The sequence below is a fragment of the Portunus trituberculatus genome, chromosome 41, assembly GCF_017591435.1.
Source record: "Portunus trituberculatus isolate SZX2019 chromosome 41, ASM1759143v1, whole genome shotgun sequence".
Classification (NCBI taxonomy): domain Eukaryota; kingdom Metazoa; phylum Arthropoda; class Malacostraca; order Decapoda; family Portunidae; genus Portunus; species Portunus trituberculatus.
The window spans coordinates 11,085,612-11,097,658 of record NC_059295.1 but is presented as its reverse complement, the minus strand read 5'-3'; the positions used below and the strand labels follow the sequence as shown (position 1 = coordinate 11,097,658).

General features: G+C 37.5%; 1 protein-coding gene across 12 annotated transcripts in view; it reads left to right on the top strand.

Annotated features, from left to right (window-relative positions):
- The window catches only part of LOC123516497 (protein phosphatase 1B-like), a 142,980-nt gene that overhangs the window by 85,077 nt on the left and 45,856 nt on the right, over positions 1 to 12,047 (top strand). The window contains exon 10 of one of the 12 annotated variants that reach the window (XM_045275879.1): positions 914 to 955. The exons of 10 other annotated variants lie outside the window; for them this stretch is intronic. In XM_045275879.1, coding sequence (XP_045131814.1) covers positions 914 to 955 — 42 coding nt within the window. Of the gene's footprint in view, positions 1 to 913; positions 956 to 10,121; positions 10,206 to 12,047 lie in introns of those variants that run through there. One more of the 12 variants, XM_045275880.1, reaches the window with a different exon arrangement.

The window sequence follows — 12,047 nt, the reverse complement described above, 5'->3', positions numbered from 1 at the left end:
AAATTCACGTTGTATAAATAAGATAAAAGCAAGAATAAAATGATAAAATTAAGATAAAAAAAAAGAATTGTACCTACTCTCACCATAGTGTCTTGTCCATGTGCTTCTCCCCCTCCTTGAGACTGGAGAGGATGTAGCTCTAATATCTCCTCTGAGGCCAAGGTTGACAATAGAAATTCACATAGGTACTTCATAGCTACAGTAATCCTGGACATTTCCACACAAGCACAGCCAATAAATAAACATCAGCAAGAGTGCAGGATAAACTGGCTGGTATAGGGTAGTGGCACAATAATCATTCACCCAACAAGTGCCACTTTACATGGAACACCCAGTTTTATATGGGATTATATTCCAAAGGCACCCATGAAGTGCTATAATCTACATGAGAGAGAGAGAGAGGTTTTTTCAGCCATTCTCAGTCAGTCACTGGCTTTCACAACTACAATTCATCTCTGAAATTGTGATTAGTAGTTTCATTCACCCAAACAAATGCTACTATAATGAAGCCAGGTGTGTATTTATCTAGTTGTATTGTACAGGGTTCGATCAGGTCCTGTCTCCATATCTCCATTTATTTCATTTTTCTTTAAAGCTATGCACATTATGTGTTGCAGCAACTTCATCATTTAATGCATTCCACTTTTCCACCATTCTATGTGTCTCATGACCAGTGATGATGGTCCTCATGAAGTCAGAGTCAATGTTATCACAATCAAGCTGTCATTTTTGCTGTTCCACCAGCAACTTGGGAACGAATTTCATAGACACTTGTCACATGATCAGATCTTCTGTTAGAATTGTATGAACTGATCCTGTGCTTATTCCTACTTCTCTGACAATCTTTTTGATAGTTATATGATGGTCGTCCTCCACTATTCATTGAATATGCCCAATGAATTCTTCATTACAGCTAGTGGATGGCCTGCCAGACCATGGCTTGCTCTCAACTGAGGTGTGTCCTTGCTTGAAGCAGTTATACCACTCCTTTATCTGTGTTATTCCCATGGCTTCATCGCCAAAGGCTTGCTGAATCTTCCGGATAGTTTGCACTTGCATATCACTAAGTTTGTAGCAAAAGAATGCAGTAGCGCTGCTCGATGCGTTCCGACATGTTGCGTAAGGACGATAATCCGACAAGCGTGTGCTGGATGTCTGCACTGTAGCCTTCACAGGCGGGAATTGGCACGCACTAGAGCTTTAAAAATTTCCAAGCATGTACAGTAAGGGTGCTGAATGGTAAATTATTTTTCCTTTTATGAACCAAGGTTGGATATTTTTTTAATGGAGCCAGTGTGTGTGTGTGTGTGTGTGTGTGTGTGTGTGTGTGTGTGTGTGTGTGTGTGTGTGTGTGTATATATATATATATATATATATATATATATATATATACACACATATATATATACACATATATACATACAGTAAAACCTTGCTTGACGAACGTCTCTAAGGACGAACAATTCGGGAGATGACCAAAAAATTTGTCAATATATCGACCCAGGGGACGAATGATATTTCGGGGGATGAACACGGTTAAATGGCTCGCGGCAGGCGAACCAAACAAAACATAAGCACAAAAGAAAATAGAAACAGGAACATACGAAAAATATTACATAACATAATCTCCGTGCCACCACGATTTTCTCCTGTTTTTCCTGGGCATGGTGATGTTACCAGCGCGCTCTACTGTAGCTTCCTCGGCGTTATCCTTGCTGCTCTGGTGGCTCTCAGCGTTGCTGTCAACATCATCCTGGCCATGTCCAGGTACTGCAGATTGTGGTACATCCATCACGGCTGTTTCCTCGCTCACCTGGCAAGGAACACCGTCCTACTGCCCGCTCCTCTCACACTGAGCATCACCTCTGAGGATCAAAGGAACTTCCTGGCCACGTACCTTTAACTTCCTTTCTTGGAAGTCCAAACTTGCTCCCACACACGTTAGGAAGTCAATCCCCAGCAGACAAGGATCTTCCAAGGCAGAGACGAAGACTGGCAATCTTTCCATGTTTCCCACACCGATGTTCACTATAACGGGGCCCCACATAGCGGCACTGACTTGTGACGCTACACAGCTGTTGTGTATCTCTGGCACGCTGCGCACATCCAAAGTCCTCTCTCATGACTGTCTTCTCAGATCTTGTCTGTCTTCCTCCCCATCCTCCTCTCCTCCATTCCATCATGCCATCAACGTCCAGTCTCTCAAATAAATAACCATTTCTTTTTTATTCATTTTCTGATCATTTTAATAGCATTTAGGTAAGTAAAACAATTTAGGTTTTCTATAATTATTTCGTTCATGTCATGCATACATTAAAGCTCTATTTTGAATGGGTTTTATGGACAAAAGTATGATTTTTTGGGGGGTCTGGAACTGATTAATGGTATTCAATATATTCTTATGGGAAAAATTGATTCAGGGGACGAACAAATCGGGTGATGAACAGGATTTAGGAACGAGTTATGGTCGTGAGCTGAGGTTTTTCTGTATATATACATAGTACATATATATATATATATATATATATATATATATATATATATATATATATATATATATATATATATATATATATATATATATATATATATATATATATATATATATATATATATATATATATATATATACATACACATATATATATATATATATATATATATATATATATATATATATATATATATATATATATATATATATATATATACACTTGACCCTCGAAACAACGTACCTCCGATCAACGGAATTCGGAAACTACAGACAAATTCTGGAGTCCGGTTTATTCTACGGACGAATATTAAAATGCGCGTGATTGTCTGTTCCCGGGAAATTATTATTCGGTAGGTGGCGGGTCGGTCGCGTCATCAGCTGTTGGCCGCCATGTTTTATCTTCAGTCCGTGCTCATGTCATCTATTTCAGGTTATTTGTTGTACTTAATGCTTTGTAATACTGCTTGAATGATTTCTTAATGATTACACAGTATTTTACGTACATTTTATACAGTTTTTTACGTACTTTGGCAAAGAACGGACTTTTGAAATATACAGACAGGGTCGTGCACGCATTTGTCCGTTGTTTCAAGGGTCGAGTGTGTATATATATATATATATATATATATATATATATATATATATATATATATATATATATATATATATATATATATATATATATATATATATATATATACATATACATATACAGGCAACCCCTGGTTGACTTCCTAAGGGCTCGCACACCCATCACAACAATAACAACTCCGTAGCCTTCGCCTGGGCCACACGACACTCGCAGCTGACTTGCACCGTCTGCGCCTGTCTGCTGATCCTTATTGCCCTTTCCTATTGCATTTCCTGCCCCGCTGCCCACGCTTCTACTCCCACTGCACTGCACTACGCTCCCAGCTGTCCGCCCTGTGGACATCACAACATTCGACCTGCCCACCCTTCTGGCGGCCTCAGGCGTCCACCCCTTTCCGCAACCTGCAGTCCTTCGTTCGTGGCCCTTATCAACAACAAAAACAAGCTTGTGTTTCATATTCTTACATACTTGTAAATAATATAACAATATAACCTTTAACTTACCTGAATAACCATAAACAATGATTGGTTGAAAACTCCATAATATGCTTTGAAATGTACGGAAACTCGAGTTACGTACAAAATCGACTTACGTCATGTTTCAGGAACGTAACTCTGACGTAAACCAAGACCTTACTGTGTATATATATATATATATATATATATATATATATATATATATATATATATATACACAGGTAAATCTCAATTTATGTGTGTTTGATTTATGCGTTTTTGTTATAACGCGACCGAAAAAATATTATGATTAATTTAATTTGTGCGATCGGTTTGCTTATTTGCAATTTGACCCAACCACATTTTCAAACTGAGCGCCAGATGCAATTTCAAACTGCACGCCAGAGAGTTCCGCAGCTGGCCGATAGGTGGGAGCTCCGCTCTTCTCGTGCCTCATTTGCAGTCTGCCAGCACTGAGTACAGACAGAATCTCTTTAATCTGCCTGTAATTCACCAAGATGGCCCCAAAACGTTCTTCATCTTCTTCTGCATGTGGGGTTACTTTTGATAAGTGGATTTTTGATAAAGTGGTAAAGCTGAGAGGAAGATGGTGACTAACTGTGGTGTGAGTGGTGAAGGCAGTGACGCAGTGAGTGTTGTGTTTACGTATTCTTTGTTTTGTTGTTTTCTCTTATTTTTTGCTTTCTCTTATTTTTTTGCTTTTCCCTTTATTTTAAATACACTTCTAGTATTTAGAATGGTAAATAATAAAAACATGATAATTTAGCCAAATAAAGAGTATTTTGTACAAATTTTTTTGGACCACATCCCGCATCCCCCTATTATCTATTGTTTCTTATAAGAATTACATGTTTGTTTTACGCGAATTTTGATATACGCTATGCCTCTTGGAACGCATCTATCACGTAAATTGAGTTACCTGTATATATATATATATATATATATATATATATATATATATATATATATATATATATATATATATATATATACAGGGGATCCTCATGATTTGACCGTTTGCAGTTCGAATTATCTCCAATTCTAACTCAGTTAATTAATACCCAATCCTCAAGGTTCGACTGACTGACTTGCCAATTCGACATTAATATCTCGTGTGCCACCCACCCGCTCAAATTTGCTGCAAACCCGCCAGGCGGAAGTGTAAACCAACTATACCCTGTGCGTCGCAGGCGGCATCACACTACCACTTTTCCGTCAACTTTCTGAAGACTGTCAACTTTTGTCGACGCTGGTCGTCTCACACAAGCTCGCTTCCGCCTTTGTCGCATTTATCTACTGTAAACAAACATGGCGGCCCCTTCTTCCCCAGCAAGCCGTTGCTATTTTTTTTTTTTTTTTTTTTTTTTTTTTTCTATTTTTGGCCTTTGATGCTCCCTATGAGAAAATCTTCAGACAGTTTAGCCACTCATAAACAACAAAGCCAGTTGTTCCTTGGAAGTTCTTACTTTGAAATGTCGCAGTCCCAGAGAAATGTAAACAAACAATTGAACTACTTTTCATTGTTAGGCTAGGGCAAAAAATATATATACAAATATATTTACATCTACTTATCAAGATTCTATTTATTTGAGATTATAGCATCATTCCAAGTAACAAGAAAATTAATTTTATTATAAAAGTGTTAATAAGAAGCCATAGATCTTAATTTGACTAAAGATTGACGCTAGAGGAAAACAGTGCGTTTCGTCTGACTCAAGGCAATAGAAAGCCACCTCCAGCCCCAACCCTAAGAAGCACAATTTCCTGCCTTTCAAAGATAAGCTTGAGCTTATAAGAAAGTGTGAGGCAGGTATAGCTCACAGTGTCGTTGCAGCGTAAATGGGTGTCCCTAGATCAACAGTATCAACAATTTGGAAGAACAGGGACAAGCACTGCAAGACTGCTGCAAGTGTTTTTATTTCCTAAAATGTACTGTACAGCACCCTAATGTGTTTAATAAAAAAGTTAGGTATAAATGAAGCCTTTAATAGTACTGATTTAGTCTTAAGTTAATGTTTTATAGAGGTTATAGTGATGTTTTGGGAGGTCTAGGCTGGAGGTTGGTCCCTATCCCCCCTAATTCTCAAGTATCTTATGGGAAAAATTACTTCACGATTCGAGTAAACGCTGATTCAACCAATGAAAAACCGCCCTAACCCCATCTAATTGCGAGGATCCCCTGTATATGTGTGTGTATATATATATATATATATATATATATATATATATATATATATATATATATATATATAAATACACGTACATACATACATACGTACATATACAGAGGTATCTCAAGATATGAGTTTAGCGTGTTCTGTGAAGGAGCTTGTATCTCAAAAAGCTTTTTTTTTTTTTTTTTTTCCTTTGAAATGCATTGAAGTGCCATTAATCTGTCACAGCCTCCCCAAAAAGAGTATCCCAATTTTTTTTTTTTTCCTTTTACATGTTTTTAAATAGAAACAATTAAATAACAATTATCGTATAGAAATAATAAAACATAAAAGAGAATATAAATAGATAAACTACTTTATAAAGTAGATTTATCTTGGAGGGTGCATTCCATGGGGCATTACCTTACCATATTCCCAACCCTCATTTGGGACTATCAATCAGCTGGAGTGTACAAATATAACCACCCACAGAAGACTGGCTGCTCTAATAATCACATGAATTTGTTGACAACCCTGTATTCATTATTCATGAAATAAATGAAGTTTTAAGTAGGAGAGAGAGAGAGAGGATGGGGGGGGGAGAGGCCGCACCATCTCTGCCACAGATTTCTTTACATTATTCCTCCCTCTCAATGAAATGGGTCGGTGGATTAGGTAGGCAAAGATTGTAGAAATTTGTTTAGCCTTTTCAGTTATGTACACATGCATACTTTATCAATGCATGAAAATATGTAAAATAAAATCAAAAGTTTATTTAGTGTCCTTAATTTGGAGATGCACGTTTTCAAATAATGGTAGTGAATGGAGGAGGGAGGGAGGGTGGGATGGATGCAGGTGCCATTCACACGTAAACATTTAATGTAAATTAAAACTACACTTACTTTAAATAAAAGAAAAAAAAATTAAATAGAGTTAAGATAAGTAAATAATGTGAAAATGATGAAAGAACAATCATAGTGCACAAGATCTGTGGGAAATATGATGATACTAGCTCAACTGAGGCTGGACTGATGCGCTGAGCTGCCCTACAAGAAGACCATGTCATCTACAAACACACCTGCAAAATTGAGGACTGTGGACCTCAAACTTATATTGGGATAACACAGACAACCTTGTTGAGGAGACTCACCTGCCACCTACTGAATGGAATGATAAAAAACCACTACACTGTAGCACATAAAACTACTGCTACAAGGAAACACCTGGAAGAAAATACTACCATCATCAACTGTCAGAGAGACCCACACCGCCTACTGTTCCTGGAATCATTAGACATAACACAAGAAAAACCAGTTATAAACCTACAAACAATATAAACAGATATTACCAACACAAAAAAGAAAACCAATGCAACCTATCACCGCAGTGAGCCTACAGAACCTAGTAGGACAATGCATTGCCAAGAATTACAGGAGATTGCAGTGCACAAACAGGATATTGGAAGATTATTGGATGAGTTAGATGTCAGAAAAGGAATGGGGCCAGATGGTGTATCAGGCTGGGTGTTAAAAGAATGTAAAGAGCAACTACTGGATCCAATTTGGGAAATAATTACAAGTTCAATAAATGAAGGGGAAGTTCCACTAGAATGGAAGAGAGCCAATGTAATTCCGATATTTAAAGAAGGAAAGGTAACTGAACCACTAAACTACAGACCAGTGTCGCTTACAAGTGTCTTGGGGAAGTTGTGTGAAATAATTATCAAAGAAAAATGGGTTAAATTTCAAGAAGAGGAACAAGTCATATCGAACAGACAATTTGGGTTCAGGACAGGGAGGTCATGTGTATCAAACTTATTAAGCTTCTACTCAAGAGCTATTACAAAACTTGAAAACAGAGATGGGTGGGTGGACACTGTATACCTGGATATTAAAAAAGCTTTTGATAAAGTCCCTCATGGAGAACTGCTTTGGAAACTAGAGAACATAGTAGGACTGCAAGGAACTTTGCTAGAATGGACAAGAGACTATTTGAAGGATAGGGAAATAAGAACTGTGATCAGAGATACATAGTCATCTTGGGGTAAAGTAACTAGTGGAGTGCTGCAAGGGTCAGTGTTAGTTCCCATTATGTTTCAGATTTATGTAAATGACATTCACATTAGGGTAAACAGTTATATAAACTTATTTGGTGATGATGCAAAGCTGCTAAGAGTTATCAAAACCAGAGAGGACTGTCTGCAGTTGCAGGAAGATATAAAGACAATCAATTAGTGGAGCAGAAATGGAAATTGGAGTTTAATACCAAGAAATGTCACATAATGGGATTAAGAAAGAGTAAGAGAAGACCAGTATGGAACTATTTGATGGGAGAGGAACAAATAATGAAGACTAAAGAGGAAAAAATCTGGGAGTGATCATACAGGAAAATCTGAGCCCCAAAAAACACACAAGCAAGATATTTGGACTATCATATGAAATGTTGACTAATATAAGAGTGGCATTTCAATACATGGACAAAGATATGATGAAAAAATCATCACAAGCATGATACGTTCAAGGCTGGAATATGCAGCAGTGGTGTGGTCTCCGAGCTCTAAAAAGGATATAAGAAAATTGGAAAGGATACAGAAGATTGCTACAAAGATGGTGCTGGAAGTAAAGGACCTAACATACGAAGAACGACTGAAGGAAATGGGACTGCCAACCTTACAAGATAGAAAAGAACATGGGGACCTAATAACAATGTACAAGATAGTCAATGGCATTGAAAAGATAGACAAAGAAGACCTGGTGCTGTTGACAGAAGATGGAAGGACAAGAGGACATGAAAAGATCAGGATGAGGCAGTGTGTGAAGGATATTGGAAAATACAGTTTTCCACACAGAACAGTGGAAAAGTGGAATGCATTGGATAATGAAGTTGTTACAGCACATAATGTGCATAACTTTAAGGAAAAATTAGATAAATGGAGACGTGGAGACAGGATACTATGAGCTCCATCCAAACCCTGTACAATACAACTAGGCAAGTACAACTAGGTAAATACACACACACACACACACACACACACACACACACACACACACACACACACACACACACACACACACACACACACACACACACACACACACGGCCCGGTAGCTCAGTGGTTAGAGCGCTGGCTTCACAAGCCAGAGGACCGGGGTTCGATTCCCCGGCCGGGTGGAGATATTTGGGTGTGTCTCCTTTCACGTGTAGCCCCTGTTCACCTAGCAGTGAGTAGGTACGGGATGTAAATCGAGGAGTTGTGACCTTGTTGTCCCGGTGTGTGGTGTGTGCCTGGTCTCAGACCTATCCGAAGATCGGAAATAATGAGTTCTGAGCTCGTTCCGTAGGGTAACGTCTGGCTGTCTCGTCAGAGACTGCAGCAGATCAAACAGTGAAACAGTGAACACACACACACACACACACACACACACAAAGAAACACATAAGGAAGCTGGAGAGACTACAAAAAATGGCTACAAGAATGGTCCCAGAACTTGAAGGGATGACACATGAGGAGAGACTAAAGGCTATGGATCTTTCAACATTGGAGCAGAGAAGGGAGAGAGGGGATCTCATACAAGTTTATAAATTCATAAATGGAATGGACCAAGTGGACAATGAGTATCTGATCTTGAGAGAAGAATATGCCAGTCGAAGCACAAGATTGCATAGTAAGAAGCTGAGGAAGGGAAGATGTGTAAGAGATATTAAAAAGTATAGTTTTCCGCAGATATATTGAGACGTGGAACAGTTTGAATGAAGAAGTAGTGTCTGCAACGAGTGTGCACACTTTTAAAGTAAGATTGGATAAGTGTAGATATGGAGACGGGGCCACACGAGCCCAGGCCCTGTAAAAATACAACTAGGTAAATACACATGCTTGAATACATATATACACATACATAAACTTTTTATTTAAACAATATATGTTAAGTCATGCTGTATGAATAGTTTCATGTGTACACAGTTTATATATACATACATACATACATAAACTTCTTAATACTTACACTACCCAGTAAGGAAGTAAATTTCATGTGTTTATGGTAACTCAAGCTGGCTCCAAAAATTATAAAGGAAATAAATGAATGAAGTAATTGCTTGCATTGCATCTTTAATCAACATTCTGCTGTTTGTATGGGTGGCTGGGTGTGTGTCAGTTTATAAATTGGTAGATAGATAGTAGATATAGATGTATAAGCATGATGTAAGGATTTATAGTTTTATACTTGTGTACTGTTTGATATGTGTTGTAGAAGGTGACTAGAAAAGACAAGGGCAACCCTAGCCTGGTAATTATTCCCACAAAACAAGAAAGAAGCACAATAGGATTTTTTTGTTTTTATTTCACAAATGCATTTTGTTAATTTATATTATTTTCTTTCTTGCTTCTTTCTTGGATCCATCTTGCAGCTGTGGGAAGAGGCAAGTTTCCTTAACATATATGTACTTGCCTTGATGTTACTTTGTCTTCTGGTTTGACAGATAATTGAATACTAAAGTTTTAGTCTCCAACATACATTATGAGCATTTTCCTTGCAGAACCAAACTGTAAGCAGATCAAGGATATGATTTTGTATACAAATACACGCTGAAACGTTTGAAGTACTATTTAATTTATTTGAAATATTAATTCAAACTTGATATCTTAAGGTCACATATACAGGCTCAACATAAGAAAATTAATTATTCTATTACTTAGATATTTAAAGGATAATGACTACGAAACAGATTTATAAAATCAGCAAATTGTCAGGTTGCATCGCTTCCCTTGATGCTCTAACTTGATTGTTGCCAGCATGGGTGGTTTCTATGTTCTCAATTTATCAGTATAATTGGTACTTTTTGTTCCAAACCAGCATTATTGGGCAATATTTTATTTATTTGTTAATTTTTTATTTTTTTTATAGATTTAAGTGTTGTATATATCTATTGTTTATAATGATAGTCAATTCTTGTTCCTAAAACACTTTCCAACAATATTCCTCATATTTCAGATTTATATTGATAGTTCTCATTTGACACTAGAAAACTGCCGAGAAAATAAGTGACGGAACGATAGAATGATTTCCCTGGCTGCTCCAGCAATTCAGAAAATTACAGCTGCATTTCATTCCCAGCTGCACAAATATGGCTGCATGCAGCAGAGATTGTGCAGCCAGGAGCAAAATAGTCTTGTTTGTGCAGCCAGGAGTGAAATGCAGCTGGAAGCAAAATGTAACCATGTTTGTGCAGCTGAGACTCAGTTTAATAAGAACATAAGAAAAGAGGGAAGCTGCAAGTGGCCTCCAGACCTACACATGGCAGTCCCTGTGTGTTTAAAGCTACCTAATTCCATCTATCTTCCCCATCCATGAACTTATCTAACCTTCTTTATAAAGCTCCCTATTGACTCAGCTCTGACTTATATGAACACTGAGACCATTCCACTCATCAACCATTCTGTTTGAAAGCCAGTTTCTTCCCATTTCTTTCTTAAACCTGAATTTTTCAAGTTTAAACCCATTATTTCTGGTTCTGTCCCTGCTACTGATCCTAAGAACTACATTCATGTCCCCTTTGTTAAAACCCTTATACCACTTAAATGCTTCTATCAAGGCTGCAAGCAGCTGTGCTTGTGCAGTCAGGTGTGAGCTCTGTCCATATGCTGAATTGCCAGAGCAACCAAGAAAGCTCTCTGTCAGTCCATAATCAGTTGATTTCTCAGCACTTTTCCAGTATCAAGTGAGAACAACTTTCAATATGAAATAAAAGTAGGAGGAAAAGTATTGGAAAATTTTAGTAATAACTATTGACTGTACCATTATAAAAACTGTCCTCACTTAACAAATGTTCTGTTTAATGACTGCTGAGAGATATGATTACTTAAAATCGTGGAATATCTAGAAAGAATAGTTAAAGTAATGTAAAAGAACTACCCTATATTTGTGTAAGACAACACTTGAATCATCCAAATTGTATGAGGTCTAGGAGTCCATTGTATAATCGTATGCTTTAAGGGAGAAGTTCTGTCGATTTGCTTGAAAATATATTTGGCATCTAACATGGTCACTCATCCTGAGGTGTGGGAAGTGTTTGCAAGGCGCAAGAAGCGTTGTTCACCTGGTTATGGCGGTTTAAAGGCTGGACCTTTAAATGGCTAAGCTTGTGTCACGCCCCCTTTATCTCTTATGTTTTTATATATATATATATATATATATATATATATATATATATATATATATATATATATATATATATAATTTGTTTTCTGATGAAGTAATACAATAGTTTGGAGGAGCCTGTGCCTGTGAGGGAAACCCAGCAGTGTTGCCACATTCACCCTACAGCCCCACCCAC